Here is a 21,314-nt window from a genome sequence, read left to right as displayed (position 1 = left end):
ACAAACCTCTGACAACTATGCAGGTAAATAGATAAATTATGATAAATCTGGGAGCCACCCTTTAAAGAAAACTGGATTTGCTCCTCTGTTGGCCTGCACAAATCAACACAGCAGACTGAAGGAAGACATTCCAGTGATAACAGGTCTGGGGTTGGCCTGATGAGTTGCCTGGGTTTGGTCTTCTTTCAAACTAAAGCTCTTCTGCTCTCTAAAAGGCTACAATCTGTACTGAGGAGATAACACAATATCGTGCTGTAATGTATCAGCATTTACAGTCAGCATCAGTGTAAGATTTCATAGTGTTACATGATTTATGGCATTTTTTTTCCAGTTTATGGATGAGTAGTGGATAAAAATATTTATTGATTTTTCTATTTGAACAGAAGCAAATGCCTTTGGCATTCATTATTTCTGGCATATAGTTCTCTTTTTTTTAAAATAGTACTGCTGTTTCAGGGTAAACATGAGAATTCAAAGGTCTGTTGAAGTCAAAGGTCCTTTACAAGCTCTTTGTTAGGACAAATCAGAGCTATGTGATGTGAGCAAAACAAGTGACAGATTGTGCAACCAGACTGCTGAAGTAAGTACTGTACATACTGCTGGGGGACATTAGTATGATCTGTAACAAATCAGTCTTTCATAGTATAAAAGCTTCTATTACAATACTTTAGGGCTGTTTTGGTGTGGGTTTTTTAATCTGCATGGAGGAGCTCCTTTAAAAAAGTTAATTCTCATTTGAAACTACCTAAAAGTACACTTGAAATTATTCAGAAAGAAAAATAACTGACAGTGTCTTCCAGTTGCATTTGGTTGTCTTTTTGGTTTTCAAGTCCCTTAGAAAAAGCATATGTAATTTTTCACGTTGCTGTTTGCTTATGAAGGAATTATTGTGTTCATTGGTGAATTACATCCAAGATGCTGTGAAATGCATAACATAAATAGGAAATAGTTCACAATTTGCCCAGAGAATTTCAGGGAATGAGAAGGGGGTTATGACACAGGGTCCTGCCTTATTGTTGCAAACTGTGAGATATGTGAAAATTTTCCTAAGAAAGTATATTCTTTGATGTTTAATCTTTTCTATACTTGCACACGAAATCAACAAGAAAGAAGATTTAATCCATGGAACAGCAGCAAACAAGCCAGCTCTAAGCCACATCCAGGTACTAGAAAAGCAAATTACTTATTGGCCGTGATAGCTGAGGGCTTGGCGTGCTTCACAGATCTCAGGCACAGTGGGAGGTAACAAAGCTTGGGAAGAAGGATGTACCACTGATGGCGGACATGAAGAATGGAGAATTCACAGGCCACAAGGATATTTGGCAGAACCCCCAAGATAAGGAAGAAACTAATTAAGCCAACTCAGCAGCTGTGCTGAAATCGGCTCTGACTGGGTAAAAGGTAATTCTGGCAGGGGGAGATCGTGACCACCGACCCACAGACCACCAACCCAAGAAACCCACTGACTCAAGAGAAAGACTGAGCATACAGACTAGTTGCCTTGAGAAGCAAGAGAATTATTAATAGAAGATAGAACAGTAATTAATAAGAGACTATGCAGCTTGTAGCAAAGGAACACTAATTCCTCTGTTTGCTAAAATAGATAACTAGTAAAAATTATAAGAATGTCTCCTTTCTAAACTAGACTATGTGACTGTATTTAGAGAGCTCCTGAAGCCAGCAACAATTACACCAGCCCAAACAAGCCTCTGAAGGTTGGGGGTTAAAAATGTTACAACTAACTTGAGAAATTGTGTCCTCTGCGTGAACTTAGCAGGTTATAATGTGAAAACCACACCTCTGAAGCTGAGGCTCTCAGCCTGTGAAGAGCCCTACCCAGTGAACGTGCACAATGAATTTAGAATGCACCTTTAAATCAAGGTGAGAGAAATTTAAGCCAAATGCAGGTTAGCCAAATGTCGATTCATCGTGCCAATATTGCCTCAACAGAACTGTATACGTATGCTTGTATTTTTGGCCTTCGGTGTGCTAGCTTTGGGGGTTACCACCTAGCACCCCTTTCAACCTTGTATGTCTACTGGCTTGGCACACCAGGTGAAAGATTCCACTTTTCAGGGACAATAGTGTTAGATACCTAGCATCCTATTCTACAGAATGGCAATAAAATCAAGTATCTCGACTCAGTGTATTGATTAGCGGCTCTTGCACACCAGGTGAAACAATCCTGCTTTAGGGACAACTGTCACACAACTCCTACTCTGAATTCATGCTTGCCTTTGCTTAAGATCTTAGGAACTATCACTCATTGCCTTCGTAAGGTAAAGCTTCTTGAGACAAATACTAGTGCTTCTACAGCCAGTGATTACCTATCTACTACATCCAAAGCATACTGCATTTTTGTTACCAGTTATTTGTCACCCTTTGTTAAATGACAGCTCTCACAGTACAAAATATATGATAGCTGAAGAGCCTATCTATTACAATAATTGAGAAATTAGGGTGAAAAAAAATATTGTTTTATAACTGTTAGTACTTGGTTTGAAGAATCTTCTCCCTTTGGTTTTTGTTTGTTCTTAGGAGGTAACATGAAGCAGGAGTCACAGGTAAAGAAATACTTCGGTGAGAATCCTAAACATTGGGGGTATCAGGATGAAGTTTACTTTGACTGTTCCCATCTTTTTTTTTTTTCCCTCAAAGGCACTTGACTAATGCTGCTAGAATTTGTATTGCCCTCCATAGCTTACCTAACTACAGGAATGCTGCTGCAATCAGGCTGCCTTTATTACAGTAAAGAATCAATACCTCAGCATGATCTCACTCTGGATCACCCCTCACATCACTGCTCTTAGTAGATTTATGACTTGTGTGGATTACTAAGCAATTGCTGTAAAAATAATAGTGCTGGGAATGTTATAATTTTATCACAGTGTGTTTCAGTTGTGAAAAATAACTTCCTAGAAGATGATTACTTCTGAAAGGTGTGTCAACTCACAGTGCCAGACATGAGCTCACTCTGGACTAGCTCTTCAGCAAGTACTGTTGAAAAGAATAAAATTTGTACTTTGGACAAACAAATGTAACTTTGGAAACATAAATATATTAAACTGAGCCTTTCACCCATAACATATCAAAGGAAAATTAACATTTTAACACCTGTTCAGTAGTGGTTATTATTATGATTGCTTTCTTACATTCACACAACACAAACTCACCACAGTTCATAGTTGAAGTCTCTTTTGAAATATACAGGTATTTAATTCTCTTGCTTTGAATACTACCCTATGTATACTTCCTTCCAAGCAGGCTGAAATAAAAGAGAACAGTCCTCTGTTTTAAGAATAAAAGACATTTCTCTCAAAACAGGCTGTTGAAATGGAAATAAAATTGATAGATTGGAGGATGCCATATATAGGGAAATGCACATTATAGGACATTGTAACTTTTATGTGGGTTAGCGTTCAAAGGTAGAAGGAAATAGGAAAACACCATGGTGACACCATGCCCCAAAAAGCACCCAATACTCTCATTTGTAAAAATATTTTTGCATCAATACCGATTTTCAGAAGCAGCAGCAATGGAGCCTCAGGTTAAAGCCAGATTTGCTGCAGGGTGTGTGTGTGTGTTTTGGTTGGTCATGTGGAGGAGTTAATGGAGTGTTAATGGTTGGTCATATATTTGGAGCAGGTTGTTTTCTTTTGCATTTACATATTTGCTTTAAGAATGAACTGTAAGGACGAGGAGGCTTATTCAGAAAGATTAAATGTGATAGAGTGCATTAAGGCTAATCTGCCTGGCAGAAACTGAATGCAGAACACAGAGTGCATAGAGCAATGGGGATGCTGTTTCAATCTGAATGTTCCTATCAGGCTTATGCATGTAGGAGGGAATAAAGAAAGGAAAGGGGACAATGGGCACATCAGCACACTCACTGGGGACACTGTTCGGAAAGGCTGTATTCCCATCAGCACCCTCCTCATTAAATTCAGTTGACAGGAATCCAAATCTAGAGCCAGTGCTCAGGATCATTGCTTTTCTTGCTGCCTCTCATTCTAATATACACACCAATTACCAAGTCATACAAGCCTACAGTGCTTAACTTTCACAGCTAAGTTAGTCACCTATAAACAATCAATATGCAGGAATGAATAGAATTTTGCTCACCTCTTGCTTTGTCTTCCATTTGCCAACTATGACAACATATTGAAGTTAACACATAAAAATTTTGGCTTCTATTCCAGTGTTCTTGAAATGAAGTACCGTGAGAAAGTTAAAAATGCATTGTAGTACAGGACAGAGATAAAACCAAAAATGAGAATAACCAAACCTACAGAAACCAAGAATTGTGACTGGAGAAGCAGGAACAGGAGGAAATTATAAATCAAATTACAAAGCCAAGGACCAACTTTATCTGAACTTAGTGCTCATTAACATAGTAAGATATTTTAAGACAATCTAATGCTATACTGCAGGTCGCTTCTCCTCAAAGTTTATGGCATCCATCACTGCATGCTTCCTTCTTTCAGGGCCAGCTTAGGCATTAGGAAATGAAAGGACTGTTTTTCATATTGATCACAACAATATTAGGCAATTCTGATACTTGTCTTACTTTCCACAGCACACAAAATCATTTTCTTGCAGCGTTTCTTTCCCAGTCCTTGGATTCCATTTAGTTTGGCCTGGGTAGTGACTTAATGCATAACCCATTCTGTGGACAGTTCAGCTGACTGTTCATTTTTCAAGTTTCCCCACTGAGATGGTAAAAGAGCATTGTTAGACTAAAAATTCAGAGCCAAGAGAAGTTACTGAGGGAACAGAAAATCAAGTGTCTGCAACATTACCTCTGTCATTGGGCAGCCTGTTTTGAGATTCTCTGTCTGTCACCTTGGAGAGGTGAAAACAACAGTAAATCTAGCGAAAATCAGGAGATTATAATAAAAATAAGATACAGTGGAATTTAGAAAAGGAATTCTAAAAATAAAACTTAAGTATGGAATGAGAAGAGTAAATAAGGATCACCCTACACCTGAACGATCTCTGATTAAGGTCTCAGGTTGCATGCAGAGGGAACTGTAAATGAATTAGCTTTCAAGTGCTCTGAAAACAGAGGATATGATACAATACAGAGAAATGGACAAGACAGATCGGTGGAAATTTCCTTCAGATGGCAAATGGAAATACCTTTGGTATTAGAGAATTCTAGAACTGAAATTTTTACTGCAATTATCTGGAAAAAATAGGAATAGTTATGTTCTAAAATTAATAGCTGGATTGACTGAACTGTCAGGGAAAACTTACACTAGTAAATTAAAAATTCCTAGAGAAGTTCCTGGGCACTGAGACAATGTAGCATGGGAATGATGCACATCTACACCAGTAAATTCTTCTAAAACCAAAACTAGGCGGCTGTGTACAAATTACTTACTGGAAATTGTTCCTAGTGATATCTAGTCCCTCAAGATTTGAACCAAATTTTGGACTTCTGTTGTTGTTAATCAGGAGCTATAGCTAGGCAGATATGACTAAGCAATTGAATTGTGAAACTTGTAGTCTTGGCTAATCCTTTGTTTTAAGGGAAACGGAACACAATCCCAAAATGAATGGGCTGTCTGGACAAGAGCCATGAGGAGTGAAGTCAGCAGGACTGAGCAGTAACTGGAGGAAAGGTAATTCCAGCAGGGGAGATGGTGCCCACCAACCCATTAACCACCTACTCAAAATGGACCCATTTCAAGTATAAATGATCGCATTCCTGTTTGCAGTTCTATTTAGTTTATTAGCATCCCAAAATCTCTGCTTTCAATCCATACAGAACAACTTGATTGTTTATTTAAAAATGGAAATTAGTATAAGTGAAAGCTTCCTCACTATTAGAGACAGAGGGCAATTATTTTTCTTAAACCAATGACTTTTACTTAGAAACTGAGACGATCTGTTTTCCAATATTGCCTCCGCTCATCATGGACTGGAAAGCAGCTTCAAGAGAAGTAATGAAATAAGTTAGTGCCAAGTAACCTTTAAAAAAGAAAACAAAAATGGTAGAAGCAAACGTATTAAACAGCTCCCTGAAGAGGAGAGATCCCGTTTTGGGCCAGCTTTGTGTCATCATTAAAAAAACCTGACTTGTAAGCTACTGTCTGACCCTATACAAATTAAGGATTACATTTGCTGCTTCTATGATATGTCATGCAAGCATCACAGAGAGACAAGGCATGACTGGAGAGCCCCCAAAGGTTTTGCAAGCCTTTGTGAGAGAAAAGGCTTATAAATATTGTATAATAGTGTGAGAAGCTGGTACAAAAGAATATACCTTTGAGTAAACAAAATATGAAAGTATGAAATATGACTGCTATATTTGACCAAATTCCTTCGAAATACATATGTATACCAGTAAGAAGCAATTAGAAATGACTAGAATAAATTGGAATCTCTAAGATTTGGTTATCACCTAATTCTATGAGTTCCAATCTTGTGGGACTAAAGACTAAATGGACTAAATCATACTCTTCCCCCTTACTTGACAGGGAAGCATTCTTACAGTACATCTTTGATCACATGGCTCATGTCACAAGACCCGCTTTATTTTTATATTTCCTTTGTTACAATATTTTGAACAGGTTACATGATATTTTGTTCTGTTAAAAAAATTACTTTCTTTAGCAATCTGTAATATGCTTTGCCCCTTCCTGTATGTACTTTCAATTTTATTTTTCGTTAGCAAATCCAATAACAACCTCTGCTAGATATTGGGCTTTTTTAAAGTATAATTTCAAAGTTGTCAAAATAGCATTTTCTTACACTCAAGTTCTAAGAAACAGGCAGCATTTTAAATCAGTAAGATCAGGATGACTATCAGCAGCAGCTAAGGTAGCAGTCTAGAAAAAAAAATCTAAATTTATATTCAATGATTTTTTTAAATGTAAAATAATTTTCTTACAGAACATTTTAATACCTCATGAAAAAATATTTTATTATAACAAAAATCATGGTTTTGAAAAATACAAAAATCTGAATTGGTAAATGAAACAAAGGAGGTAGTTAACCTCTAATATCATTGTATTTAATAAGGTTATTATTATTCTTAGAAAATGATGTAAAAATCTTACCACCGATGTTTGCTAAGCCTTCTACTGTGGTCTCTCTGACCTGTCAGTGCAAACAAGTCCTTTTAGTTTTCTTCAAACAAGATTAGCCTTTCACATTTTTTAGAAACACGCCAAGAAACTGCCACAATCTAAAGACTTCTCTTGCTACAATGGACAGTGCTCTGTTTGGATCAGACTCTTTCATCAGTCAGAAAAGGAAGTGTTTAGTTCTTCAATTAGATCCCTGCCCCTTCCAAAATTTCACATCTTAGGATTTTCCCAGGAAAATTTACTGATCACTAGAAGAAACAAAAACTAGTTCAGACAGGCCTCTGTCTGAAGGTATAATTTAAGCATATACCCATCACAAAATAATAAATGGCAATTACAAAACTTGAAATAAAATTTCAGACAAGATCCTCAGCAGCATTCTGGACACTTAACTGATCAGATATTTGAAAGCCATATTTTTGAAGGCCTGATCCTTTAAGTAAAAAGTGCACCCTGTACTGAAATAAATAATACAGACATGAGCAGCATGTAATTAGAGAAGTCTGTCATACTACAGTCAGATCATGCTCACAGGTACCTTCTAAAACAGTGCTATCTTGTAAGCTTTCAGTCATACTTACACATTCTTAAGAAAGTCTGTTCAATTCTGAGGCACAGTAAGAGAGACGGGGACAAAGAAATTGGTTTTGTAGTCAGACCATGATCTGAGGAGACAGTGTCAAAGGCCATTGATCAAATCTAAAAGTTCTCACCTTCAGTTTACCTTCTTGGATCCACTGGCAGAGTTGTAATACACTAGCTTCGTGTTTGTCCATGTAGTTCAACACTAAGAATCTTTCCCTGTGAAAGAAAAGAATGAGTTTTGATTTAAGAAACATTGGTAAACATTTTAAAATCTTTACAAATATTTTCAGGAAACAGCATTGTTGAAACTGAAGGGTTATGAGTACGAATTACAACGAGATGCAGCTCAGAGCTTTGCCAGCTTGTTGTGACAGCTCCGTGCAGTGGGAACTTGACAGAAACATCGGTCTTAGACAAGTAATTCTGTTCAAGTATCAGAGGTAAGAGTAATAAAACTGAAGTAGTATCACCAGAATAAGCAAATGTCCATAAAATGTAAGTGAATTCTTATTATTTTTTACCTTTTTCTTTTTTTTTGGTAGTAGAGAGAATAATTAATGGCACTGCGATTAGATGGTGACTATACATTAACTTCAGGCTACTCAAAATTTTGCATATCCTGCTGTCACAGCTTTCTATAGCAATCAAGAAACTGAAATGATCATCAAAAATCATAATTACTTGTAGCAACACACTGACTAAATTCTCCATTGTATTCTACTAATTTTATCTATTTTTTTTTGAAACTGCAGACAACAGTAATAGGGACAAGAAAAGAATTCTAATTAGAAGAGGTCAATCCATTTGCACAGAAATCAAAAGTCTCCCCAGCTTTGTGATATGCAACGACTAAAAAGTCTCCTAAGACTCTGCTTCTGATCTCTACCTTAGATGCATCTGAATCCTGAGAGGAGATTCAGCAATTCCCAGAGTCACAGCAAAACTGTTTTACCTGTATATGTCACACCTACAGTCCCATTATCTAAAAAACCCCAAATACTAAAAATGTAATTTCAATAAAATCACTGCATCAGCTGCATCCTTACTCCAAAAATATTTGATTTTCTCTCTGCCTGAATTACTACACTTTGAGAGAAGGTGCTCTGAGAAGGCATGTCTGAGAACAGAACCACAGTAGCACCTTCTCTTGTACTGAAGAATCTGTTAGAAATTCCAGGACTAAATCTATCCATCACAAAAAAAAGTGTAAGAACAGATATGTGCGAGTCTGTGTAACAACATCACTTCCCATTTTTTATGCCGATAAAGACAAACGTAAGAGAAGGCATTTACTGACATTGTGATTACAGTTTCCTTTTTAGGCATGGCAACACTCTGCTCGGATTACACGCGTCTGTTGAGGATCTACAGACTACCTTCCAAACATCAGTCACAACATCACATGTGCAATTGACCTGGAACCTGGTCACTAGTTCTGGAGGAGAAACGTACCTTGTGATGTTCCTTTCTTTCCGTATTTTTTCTATGTCAGGAGGCAGTGGAGGAGGATAAGGCACATCTTTGTTATACTGAGAAATCTGTCCACACAGGATGATATGGCTGTTCTGATTCATCTGTTTGGGACAGCACAGAGTGAGAAAAATTACATTCCTCTGTCTCAGAAACTAAAATTTCTAAGAGATGCAATATATTGTATTGCAAAACTTTCACATGAGCCACATTTCCTATAAAAGGGTGGGAAAATGGCATGCAGTCCCAACAACCTATGACAGCATTCAAATACGTAAATGCAAAGCAACAGTGGAAAAATAAATGCTATACAGCCTAATGTAATTTAAAAAGGCACTAAATAAAAGGAAGATAAGAAATTGTTGTCTTACTGTGTGCCCTTTTTGACAGAAGAGGGGTAATAGGACAGAGAAGTTTAATACAACTGTTGGATACAGTGTGATTTAGAAGTCCCAAAGATGCCATTGCCACCAAAGCCTCCCTGCCATGACACAGAGTGGTTGTATGTTAACAGTGAAGTCTGTATGGAGGCCCAGCAGAACTAGTCCTGCATCAAACCAGAAAACCAAAGCTGACAAAACACAAGATTACTGCGGTGATAGACAAAGTTTTTACAGAATATTAACAAGACTCCTGGCCTAAGATGTGAGAGACAAGAAACAGAAACTGTGTTTCTATTACTGTACTGCCAGGTTGGTCCATATGACAAACACTGATTTCAAATATCTAATTTCTCCTCAAGACCAGGATCAACGCCTGGGTTAGATCACTGAAGTGGAAAACCTGCTCTGCTGTATTACAGGCTGAACTCTAATATGAATTAATTCAAAGCTGGGCGTGCAGACACTGCAGAATAACTGGAATAAGCCTGACAGCTGGAATAATCACCTGACTTATAACCGTATCACTGATGTCTCCACCAACATTGTCAAAGTAAACATCCACACCGCCTGGGCAGAGTTCACGTAGCTGTTCTGCCACATTTCCCTTCTTGTAATTGATAGCAGCATCAAACCCCATTTCTTGGACCAAAATGGAGCACTTCTCATCTGTGCCAGCAATCCCCACCACTCTAGAGCAGCCCTCCAGACGGCCAATCTGCAGGCACACAGTTAAAAAACAAAACAAAAACAAAAACAAACAAACAACTAAAAACCCCAAACCATAAAGACAAGTTAGATCATTCATCTGCATACAGGTACCAGTGGATGAAAGGGGACCTTAGAGAGTGTTACAGTTATCCCCCATCCACTGAACCCCAGACAGCGAAGTCCAGCACACACTCCCATCTCACGTGACACAATTGCCTCTTGTCACTCCCTCCTCACACTTAGATAAGGGGAGGTACAATTTGCCATCTTTCCATAACTCACTGACTACAGAAGATTTAATTTGTAGACTCACCAATGACTGGTAGTACTTGAGAACCAAAAATAGTATACAATTACATCTGCTACGTAACATAACTTAGATAACAAAAGAGAAAAAAAAAAGACATGGATGTAAATACATTCTTCATCCATTTGCTTATGTATTGTTTCTTCATAGCTTCTCTCTATTAGTAAGTCTAAAGTTTGCTTGTGTGTATATGAGTATATATTATATATATTTATAGATATGCACATACACACTGCAGCAGTGTGCAAAGCAGACTGAGGAGGACAAAAGAGCTGTAAATCTCAAAACACAAAGAATGTCATGGAATACAGCACAAAGAAGGGTTTACCACATTTTTTTACTGACTATTTTCTAATACAGAAAAAAACCTAAAGTCTCTAGTCAATACAAAGACAGTGTTCAGGTGGCAGGTTACTATATAAATATATATAAATACAGGTATTTATACCATCTACTTTACTTTGCTAGCAACAAGTAATCACCATGGACTGTTCTCTCCTATCCCAGTTTCATGACGCTTACTTTCACACCTAAAATCTGTCTCAGTGAGAGTGTGTGCCGAATCCATGAAACTGGCCCTTCCCATGGGATTATACCTACTCATGTTTACAGTGATTTTATCCACGTGTTTAGTAACCAGCATGTTCCAACATGTTCCAGAAGACAAAACTTAGTCACAGAGTACGTTCACGTGTCTTAAGCCCATCCTACCTGGCCGGCCAAAGAGCCGCAGGCACCGGCTGCTCCGCTCACCACCATTGTCTGATTCGCACCCACAGCCACGTGTCCCTTCTCCCTGACACCCAGCAGGGCCGTCAGTCCCGTGATGCCAGCTGCACCGAGGAAGTAGGAAAGGCGTCCATTCACAAGCTGTGGAACAAGCTACACAACAGAGACGCGTGTGGTCTTCATTTGTTTTTTAAGGTGAGGTTTTGCTGTTTGATTGACTGAGGATATTTTCCAGGCAAGGCACAACTGGTAGGGGAGGAGCTATCTCTAAATTAGGTCTATTCTAGCAACAAGTTCACATAATTATATTTCCATAGTTTTAGAAAAAGTTTTTAAGCAAAGCCACTCACAAAAACTTAAATTATGGAAGCGTCAAAATGTAGCTGGGAGACAAGAAGTTTCCAGCAAGTGAACAATTCCTATAAGGAATAAAAATGCACCATTTTATCAAATACTGTGATTGCAGATCCATGGCAAAGGGTCCTAAAGGAAGGAGTTTATTGGAAAGTATAAATTCTCTAACTGCAATAATTTTCTGTGTTACAAGAGAACAATCAACACATTATATCTAGTGCACTGTTCCCTCTCCACTTTCAACTTAATACTGAATACCCTTTCGTCTGTGGAAGTAAAATCTCAAGTGAAAGCTTATAATAACATATATTAATGAAATAAATTAAATTAAACATATCTAAAGCTTTTTTTGTCTTACAACTACACTCTTATGGATCAGTAGTTCTACTAGAATAATTATCAGACTTAATTAACAGAAGGAGTTTCGGGTAAATTTATTAAAAAACAACAATTGAAATAATACTGGTGTGTCTGGTAACCGAGAAAAGCATTTACATTTTTCTTTGTTATGAAACAAGGAGAAATTGATACAGGTTTTGGCACCTATGACTGGATCTGCCTTTTGAAAACTAGTTGTTCAAATAACGTTGGCTTGTTTTTGACTAAAAAATAGTATCACTAACAGTAGTTAACATTAATAGCCTCAGCAGTTATTTAGGGGAAAAAAAAAAAGGTTTAGTAAAAGAAATAATGACAACCCAGGGTTTGCATTTACATTACCTTTTGTAGCAAGCTGCCATCTAGAATTGCCACTGTCTGCCAGGGCCAGGTGAAGGAAGTTACAAAGTCTCCTACAGCGAGGTTATCGTGCTTGCTCTCCTCCACAACCCCAACACCGCCACCATCAGCAACTTGAGAGAGCTGCCAGGGCTGCAGGTAATCGGAGCCAGTGTCCTCATTCATTCGGCAGCGCTGAAAGACAAGGCTTTAACTGGAGCAGATGTGTTTAAAACTTCAAACACAAAGGGTTCCTCAAAAATCTCTCAGTAAGCCCCAAATATTCATCATCTTGTCTTAGACCCCTCTCTCCCCTTGTTTGCTCAGTACAAAGGAGGACGGACCATTCTGATCTCCTCCAGCAATGTCACCAAAGCCTGCACATTCTACAGATGTTGCCTCAAAGGCAACCAAAGATGACTGGCTCGGATCTGACGAGAATACTACAAATTCCATTCCTTTACTGAATGAATCTTAGAAATGTAGGATTGCAAAAAATACCCACAAATCACTTAGACCATGCCTGTGCACTGAAGGGCAGTCAAACATATGTGGACCATCCTTGACAGAGATCTGTTTAATGAAACATCTTGAAATCTTTAATAATCCTGAAGTACTAACTTCGGCAACAGGGGGAGATATAAAGTATTTAACTTCTTCTTAATTCCCAAGCTAAACCTACTTTCCAGAAATTTAGACTTTTCTACTATCTCCATCTATGCAGGGAATAAATGTTCAGAATTCTCTTTATAGCAAACTTTTACAGACTGTGTCTCTCTGGTTCTTCTCCCACTTTCATTTCATCCCCAACTCTCCCAACCACATGATTTCTACAACTGTACAGAATTGGAAAATACATATATAAGAAAGGCAAAATTCTTACAGAATTTTAAAGCTTAAAGAAAAAGCTGATACAAACAAATCTGTAATGGTACACCAGGGTTCTCAGTCCCTTCCTAGTTCTATAAAGTCATATTCCTATATTTATCCAAGGCACGTTAAAGCCAAATTCCTTCCCAATGTAACTCCATCAGAATGAATACAATTACTAAGTTATACTAGAGATATACTAGAGTCCTATAATTGGTAACTTTGGTGTTAAACATCATGACAGGTACAGAGTTGAAGGTATTTTATAAAACAAATTCTGGCTTAGCCCTAAGTCTATCACCTACCATGTAAGGGTCCACAGAGAGATAGAGGGTTTTAACACGCACTTGTCCTGCTTGGATTGTATCCGCTATTGTACTTTGTTCCAGTCGGAAGTTTTCAGCCACTGGCACTCCATTCTTCCCTGGAATTATTTTAAAATCAAACAAATAAATGAATCAATATAGAGCTTCCCTTAATCAATATGGGAAGGCCTTTTTTCAAGGTAGTGCTTTTTAGAGTAAGTTAGGTTATGTATTTACTCAGGTATAAAACTACCTACCAACTTTCAGATTTTGTATCAAACTACAATTTAAATGGGTGCACTTCCACCATCCAAACTGAAGACACGCTGATACGTCAGCTTATGCCTACCTGAGCCAGTACCAGGTACGTGCACTGACTGACAGTTTCCATGCTGCTTGCTACACATGATTGTTATGAACAATTAGGGCAAATTTAAAAAAGTAAAATCAGGAACTGTTCCCCTTCTAAAAAATGGTTCTGTATACTCTTACATGCTGAAAAGCCCCTAATGGTCAAAACTAAGACATGCACTGGGACTTCTCTCACATAACAAAATCATCATGCACTGTTCTGCCAAGAGCAAACGTCCATACATTTTAACCAGTTTTAAACTCTCAACCTTCTGCCTCTTTTGACTCAGGTAGGATTGAGGGAATACAGATCACAGCCACTGCACAGGTATATGCTTCTAGAGCATCTCTTTGCATATGCAGACAGACCTCTTCAAATTAAAGCTTCCCAGAAACACCTGTAAAACTGTGCCAAGAGCCCCAGAACTGGAGCCTTCATCCTCAGCTTGGTACCACATGCAGCGGATCAATCGGACTGACAATTGGAACCACTGGCACTAAAAGGAGACAGCCAGACACCCTTGCATATTTTAAGTCAGAGTGCACAACCCCAGCAGGCTGCTGCTGTAACATTTTGAAAGACTTATTTGCAGATCACACAACAGTTCTTACTGCTTAGGACTATTTTGGCATTAAGCAGCATACAATACTCCCTGCAAAACTTAACGTCTTCTACAAAAGAAAATTTATGAACTCACTATTTAAACCATTGTGCTGACATCCATAACAAGGCAAATGTGTAAGCAAGAAAGTAAACAAAACCTCAAGAGTATAAATTTATAAATTTAAAAACCACTTTGAAACATGGGAAAAAAGATCCAAAATTTACTAAAAAGAAGCAAAAATTAATAGTAACAACATATTTTAGTCATCTCTTAAAATGCCAGAACAAATGTCAGAACTAAGAAGCCAAGTTTGCTAATCTTTCTTCCCTTTGAACCCCTACACTTAAAAGTTTTCTCATATATTATGCATTAACCCTTTTTTTCCTCACCCGAGAGTTTAGAATCTGTATATACAGACTAAATAAAAGCACTTCATGACAAATTTATTGCTGTATTCAATATTAAGACATACAAATGCCAAGATCTCAAGTTAGTGCCTGTTTCTACCCTCAGCATTTTGGAGCATAAGGCAACCATAAGACACACAATTGCTTCTTTATCAGAGAGAAATACATACCAGGCCGCGAATTCAGCACTACTCTCTGTATAATCATCTCTGCTTTGCAGCAATTTCACACTGGTTTTCTACAAAAGAAAACATTGTTTGAAGGACTGAAATATAAGTTTTCTTGAAAACAGAATATGGGGCGAAGTACTCAGTACTTTGGAAACTGGAGATGAAAGATGGGCCCTACCAACTTCAGCATCCATACCCAAAAATCATTTAAACTAACCTCACATATAAAATAAACAAATGTGTGGAGCTTCCCTATTTATCTTGTTAAAGCTGTGACTTTATACAATGTCACAGTAGCACATGCTGGAAAGACTGAAAATTGTAATGTCCCATACTGCTTGTAAGATCATCCCCAGGTTGGAGGAAATATGCTTGGTTCACTTTCCTGTGCTGACTGAGAACACTCTGTTCCCACACAAAAGACACAGAGACAGCTTTGCATTCAAAGTCAGGTGCCACTCAATAAAAGGCACATCAGAATATCAGTTTGCAGGTACTTGATAAAAAGAGATTATTATGTAAGATGTTTTGTGTGAAACAGCAATTCTTTCTACTAGCAGTGTATTTTCTCCTAAGAAATGGTCTGGCCCAGAGATAAGAAATAATTGGGTTTCCACTTGATCTGATCTATAGAATAATTTTTCCTTGACTTTTAACAGTTTAAAAGAAGACTGTAAATCTGTGGTCTTGCACTTGTGAGATGCCAGAGTGATTAAGAGGGAATTAACCTGATTTAATAGGAGAAAAATCATGATCTTGCTTTCTGAGCCAATACAAAAATAAAAGTGTTACTACTATTCTCAGCAGAGTGCCATAAATAACCAACATCCACATGAACCAAGGACATTATGGAATGAAACATGATAGCTGATGTCTTTGTCATAATGTTTATTTTGCTGACAAGAACAGCAAATTGGAGTGAAGCTAGAAGATGAGCCTTGAAAGTACATCATCACCACTTACATTACAGCACTCAAAACCATCAAAAATATAGACTGGAGTGCTGAAAACATAATTAAAAAGTTATCAGGAGAAAGGCATCCCTGGCCTTTCCCTCTCCTCTAAAACCCACAACTGACTCAAAACACGCGTATCTTACTTAAAAAAAAAAAAAAAAAAAAAAAAAGAGATAAAGGTTTAACACTTTTTGACACTTGATTGTGTTTGCACTTGAAGAGCAAAATTTGTTCTAGAGTTAATTTCTTTTCAGTATTTCAAGACCTAAGGATGCTACAAGCTATAAGGCATGAACCTCAAATGTGTCTTTATACCATCACATCAGTGAAAAATAAGTGACCTGCAGAGTTCTTTGGGCAAAACAATTTAGAACAACAGTCTGGAAAGACGTGAGTGGAAAAAGTATCTGGTGTAAGTTTTGACTACTTCTTTGAATGCCTGACATTTTGAGGGAACAAAAATGCTGTTTATTTCCCAGGTCGTTCTCACAGCTTCTGTTTGAGGAGCATGTGTACTAATTCAATTTGAAGATCTTCCAGATACTGTGAGTGGGTGGACAGAAAGCTAAGCTGGCAAGTGAATTGTCACTCATTTTATGACAACTGCCACAGTAAATACAGCACTGCAGATGGACCATTTATTTCTAAATACAACTGCACTTACAGTGCAAGTCAGCAACACCGTTACACAAGCAAATGGTCACACTAACAGCACAGCATACTGCGAATCAAGCTTTCCTCACCTTATAAACAATACGAAAGTGACTTAAGAAAATAAGTAGAGGCACCATCCTTTAGCACTGTAAACTGAGGAAAGCTTTTGGAGAGAGAGAACAGATTTTTTAAAAGTGAAATAAAGGAGATTTGCATCACATACACGGTCTTTTCCAATACATGCATAATGCCAACATGAAGGATGCTTTTGACTCTGTTTTTTTTTTTAAAGACAACACAAAGCAACACACATTAGTATTTTTTAGCTTTTCCAAACAAAAACAATCTGAGTGGGTTTTACACTTTAAAATCAAATAGAATAAAAATGAATTGCAAGTTTTAACATCATCATTCTATGCCAAGTTCACACTATCTGACCAATACTATAAGTACAACAGGACCATTAAGCAGCACAACAGCAATATCTTCATGAGAGTATGTTTTAACCTAGTTTTATTCTTATCCCTTTGCTCACTTGCCTTTCCCCATTTTTGCAGAGACCCACAACAATTCCTTTTAAAAGCATTAAATAAATTCCTCAGTGCTAAAATGCTCCAGTTTGTTAATTTGTCCCAGGCTTGGTTCCTAGAACTTCTTGTTTCTGAGGCTGCCTGTAAGAGACACTTTTCAGTTACATATACTTTTGCCAGAATGATACACCTGCTTTCAAGTTGTTGAAGCCCATGCCAGGTGCAGCCTAATAAAAAAAAAAAAAAAAGAGGAAGAGAAGGTAGTCCTGTATTAGACCCAGGCAGCGTGAAGGAAGAAAGCAGTCAATTTAAACAGAGGACAAGAATACTTGGAAGTCTTCTGAAACTACAGTGTCAAAATGGCTGGAGCAAGGATCCTCAGAGGAAACTCAAGGAAAGAAATTTCAGGAAAGAATGACTCTGAATGAGGAATGAGCAGGAAAGAAAGATGAGAAGAACTGGGACTAGGAATTAGAACAGAGAAACGTGGCAAGAATAGCAACTTAAAGGCCGGTAAAGCAGAGAAAAGAGAAACAGCATGAGGAGAGAGAACTGAAGAAACTGGGAATGATGAATGGGACAGAACCAAGGAAACTGAGACAGGAATGACTGGTAAAAAAAAGAAAAAAAACAGGAAACACCAAAACTACAAACGAAAAACACACCTGCAACTAGTAAGGTGAGGTAAACAGACATAGAAAAGAAAATGTAATGGATTAAGCACCAAAGTCTCCACCACATCGCTAAGGAGCTCTACATTTGATGAATGTTAATTACTTACAAGCCAGAATCAATACTGACTGTCATGAATGGAGAAAAACACATGCCATAAAAAAGTTAAGTACTTTCATGAAATGAACTAATAAATCCAGATTTCCTAATGTTCCATGTCTTATCACTCTGGTGTGTAGTTCCTCCCACAGTGTTTTTTTCATGTAGGATTCCTGACACACTGTTAAGGATTGAGGGCAGGATGCAGTCTTTCCTCCAAGAAAGGAGCAGATGAAAAAGAAAGAATGACAGTAGTAGTAGGATATTGATCCAGCCATTTTTTTTTTTATATTCCACGAAGCCTAATATCTTTGAGCTTTTTATCACGTTTCACTGACATACAGAGCAAAAGTTCCAGTAAGTATACACATTCATATCTATGTACAGTAGGACTATGTAAATTTTACTTTTTCAGATTTGGGTGCAAAAAAAACCCCAAGACATAAAAGTTCGCAGGTACTGCATCTTGGGCTTCTTTTTTTTTTTTTGGTTTGTTTGTTTTGTGTTTTTTGTTTGTTTTTTTGGTTTGGGTTTTTTTTAAATAAGTAGTTGTATTGCAGTTGCTGAAAATTATTTTAAAACGTATTTATATATAAACAAGGCCTATTTTTTTCTTAGCAGAAGTTCACATATGGAATGCAGATTGTTTCCAGAAAGGCAGGCGCATCACCCGATGGGATTTTATTTTGGGGGGAAGCCTATGATGCAGTATGCAGGCTCCCGAGTGAGAGCAATCCCAGAGAGCCCACTGATTATCCACTTTCCCAGGTATGCCCAAAGACCACGTTAGGAATCCCTGCTATCAAAGGCGGAGGAGCCCCTGCGGACTGTCTTGCAGGCAGGTCGTGATCAGCGCCAGAAGCTGCGGACAGAACAGCCCCGGGCGGGAAACCGAGAGGGGCGAGCGGCAGCGCAGGGGGGTCGGTCCTACGGGCTCATCTGCAGGTGCCGTGGCCTCCTCCCCTCCGGGATCGCTCCACCGCCCCGGGATCCGGGAGTTCAGTAAAGCTCCATCCCCGCTGCCGTTCCAGGGATCGGACGATCCCAGCAGCCTTTTCCAAGCGCCACACCTGTATCCCCGCCTGCCCCGCAGCGAGGAGGCGCTAATGCCCGCGGAAACGACTCCCGGGAAGGAGGACCGGGCGGGCTCTGCCAAGCTGCCCCCAGGAGGACCCCCGGTGTCCCCCGGCACGGCTCCATTCCCCGGGACCCCCGGTGTCCCCCGGCACGGCTCCATTCCCCGGGACCCGCGCGGTTCCCCCTCACCTTGAGCCGCCCCGACCGCCCCTCAGCGACCAGCCCCGCCCCGGGCCCGCCGCGCGCGCGCGGGCCTTAAACAGGGCAGGGCTGGGACACCCCCTTAAAGCGGCGATGCCCCGAGCCCGGCCTGGCGGCGCGAAGGGCTGTGGCGGGGGTGGCGGCTCGTCGGCCGAATCGCAGAATCACACACGATCATACGGAATCGTGAAGGCTGGAAAAGGCCTCCAAGATTATCGAGTCCAACCTTTGACAGATCTACACCTTGTCAACTATACCGTGGCACTGAGTGCCACGTCCAGTCGTTTCGTTATCACCTCCAAGGATGGCAACTCTACTACCTCCTTGGAAAGTTTCTTCCAATACCTGACAACCCTTTCCGTGAAGAAATTCTTACTGATGTCAACCTAAGCCTACCTTGGTGCAATTTGAGACTATGTCCTCTCATCCTGTCACTTGTTGCCTGGGAGAAGAGGCCAATCCCCACCTCACTACACCTTGAGCCTCCTTTTCTCCAGGCTAAACAAACCCAGCTCCCTCAGCTGCTCCTCATAAGGCCCACCACCAGCTCTGTTGCGCTTTTCTGGACTCCCTTCAGCACCTCAATGTCCTCCTTGCAGTGAGGGGCCCAGAACGAACGCAGCACTCGAGGTAAGGCTTAACCAATGCCAAGTACAGGGGGACAATCACTGCCCTGGTCCTGCTGGCCACGCTATTTCTGGGACAGACCAGGGTGCCATTGGCCTTCTTGGCCACCTGGGCACACTGCTGGCTTGTGTTCGCACACACACACAGCCACTGCCGACCAGCACCCCGGGTACTTTTCCACTGGGCACTTTCCAGCTACTCTTCCCTAAGCCCGTAGTGGGGTTGTTGTGACCTAAGTGCAGGATCCAGCACTTCAATTTATTAAACTGAGTCACTGAGAAAAGGCACTGAGAGTTTGTGAGGGTTTTTTCTTTGAGAGCACAGGTAATACTAGGAGATGTTTCCACCTTGTGTGTTCCAGTGGATGAGATTTTGTTCATTGCTGTGATATAGGGCTGTTTATAGCCATTCCTATTATAGTCATTCCTAAAATTCCAGAAAAATTCCTGTTGTGTGCAATATGACGTATTTACTATATACCTGCTTTTTCTGTGTTTGAATACAGATGAAGATGTTTCTTTCCTTAAAAAAGAGGCTATAGAAAGAGCCATAGCTTTCCTGGGATGGGGCTCAGATCCTGGTGCTGCCTGACAGGTTTCCTAGGTGTATGCCCTACGTTATAGTGACTCACCATGCTGGAAGGGCAAACAGGTCTGTGAAGTGGCCACTGAGTCCGTCGCAATTACTGCGAAGCTTGGAGTGACCACTTAAGACTGGAAAAACTCTGACTAATGATCCTGATGACTTTGCCTCTCATATAAAGGCAAAACCTTTCTATTGTAGCTCTACCCAAAGCACTGTAATATAGGTTTAAGTGAATGATTTTTATTTGTGCCACCATAATATACACAACTTTGCATTTCACATTAGTTAAAACGACATAATTGGAACTGAGATGGTCTAGGGGGTGAAAAATATTTAATTAATATTTTTTTATACCTCCATACTTCTTTCCCCCCCCGACTTGAATCAGTTGATCTAATGATAGGTCAACTTATTGTGATTGCAATGCACCGAAAGCAGGTTTTCAGGGTTGAATACGTCTTCATAGGGCATATCTTGTGTGTAGGAGGCCTGCGTTCAAATGAATGAGCACTGACTTGCCTCATACTTGTGCAAGAAAAAAGCAGCACAATTACTACAGAAATAATTATTTCAGAAAACAACGTTACATGTCACTACACGAGCAAACACAAAAATGATGAATGTATTACTGGAGAGCACCCTGTTAATTTAGAAGTTGTTGTATCTCAGTGACTAGAAACAATTGAAAGAAAAAGGGGGAAAGGGAAAAGGTATGCTCTGTATGGGCACATGTACATATTTTTTTTCCTCTGTAATGACAATACAACTTCAGATGTTTTATAAAAGTACTAAATTCAGCCCCCCCACCTCAAAACCCTAAACCCAAACACATTAAATAGTATTTCAAAAGCTCTGTAC

The 21,314-nt window shown here is 39.3% G+C and overlaps 1 protein-coding gene and 1 long non-coding RNA gene across 6 annotated transcripts; one reads left to right on the top strand and one right to left on the bottom strand.

The window, feature by feature from the left end:
* Positions 1-540: 540 nt before the first annotated feature.
* On the top strand, positions 541-9,137 carry LOC126650388 (uncharacterized). The gene is made up of 5 exons (XR_007631419.1): positions 541-580; positions 1,107-1,881; positions 5,533-5,624; positions 7,970-8,119; positions 8,990-9,137. It is a non-coding gene; the product is annotated as an uncharacterized LOC126650388 (long non-coding RNA).
* On the bottom strand, positions 5,714-19,269 carry PTGR2 (prostaglandin reductase 2). 5 transcript variants are annotated; one of them, XM_050335135.1, is made up of 10 exons: positions 19,233-19,269; positions 15,056-15,123; positions 13,523-13,641; positions 12,351-12,542; positions 11,259-11,429; positions 10,038-10,247; positions 9,132-9,253; positions 7,808-7,895; positions 7,065-7,104; positions 5,714-5,934 (listed from the first exon to the last, which is right to left on the bottom strand). In XM_050335135.1, the coding sequence occupies exons 2-10, from the start codon at positions 15,090-15,092 to the stop codon at positions 5,870-5,872; spliced, it is 1,044 nt and encodes a 347-aa protein (XP_050191092.1). In that variant the 5' UTR covers positions 15,093-15,123; positions 19,233-19,269; the 3' UTR covers positions 5,714-5,869. The 5 variants fall into 5 exon arrangements, with proteins under 5 accessions (XP_050191092.1, XP_050191094.1, XP_050191093.1 ...); XM_050335137.1 differs by lacking the exon at positions 19,233-19,269 and adding an exon at positions 17,205-17,339; XM_050335136.1 differs by lacking the exon at positions 19,233-19,269 and adding an exon at positions 16,755-17,169.
* Between the last annotated feature and the right edge of the window lie 2,045 nt (positions 19,270-21,314).

The sequence above is a fragment of the Myiozetetes cayanensis genome, unplaced genomic scaffold (genome assembly GCF_022539395.1).
Source record: "Myiozetetes cayanensis isolate MyiCay16 unplaced genomic scaffold, myiCay2020 scf6-25, whole genome shotgun sequence".
NCBI lineage: Eukaryota > Metazoa > Chordata > Aves > Passeriformes > Tyrannidae > Myiozetetes > Myiozetetes cayanensis.
This window is presented reverse-complemented; position numbering and strand designations above follow the sequence as displayed.

What these genes read in the sequence shown, in the direction of transcription:
- PTGR2 (XM_050335135.1), bottom strand. Translation starts at nt 15,092, where the DNA reads ATGATTATACAGAGAGTAGTGCTGAATTCGCGGCCTG. An exon ending in AGTGCTGAATTCGCGGCCTG is followed by an intron (nt 13,642 to 15,055) that starts GTATGTATTTCT and finishes AAATAATTCCAG; the next exon opens with GGAAGAATGGAGTGCCAGTG. An exon ending in GCGGCTCTTTGGCCGGCCAG is followed by an intron (nt 10,248 to 11,258) that starts GTAGGATGGGCT and finishes GTGTGCCTGCAG; the next exon opens with ATTGGCCGTCTGGAGGGCTG.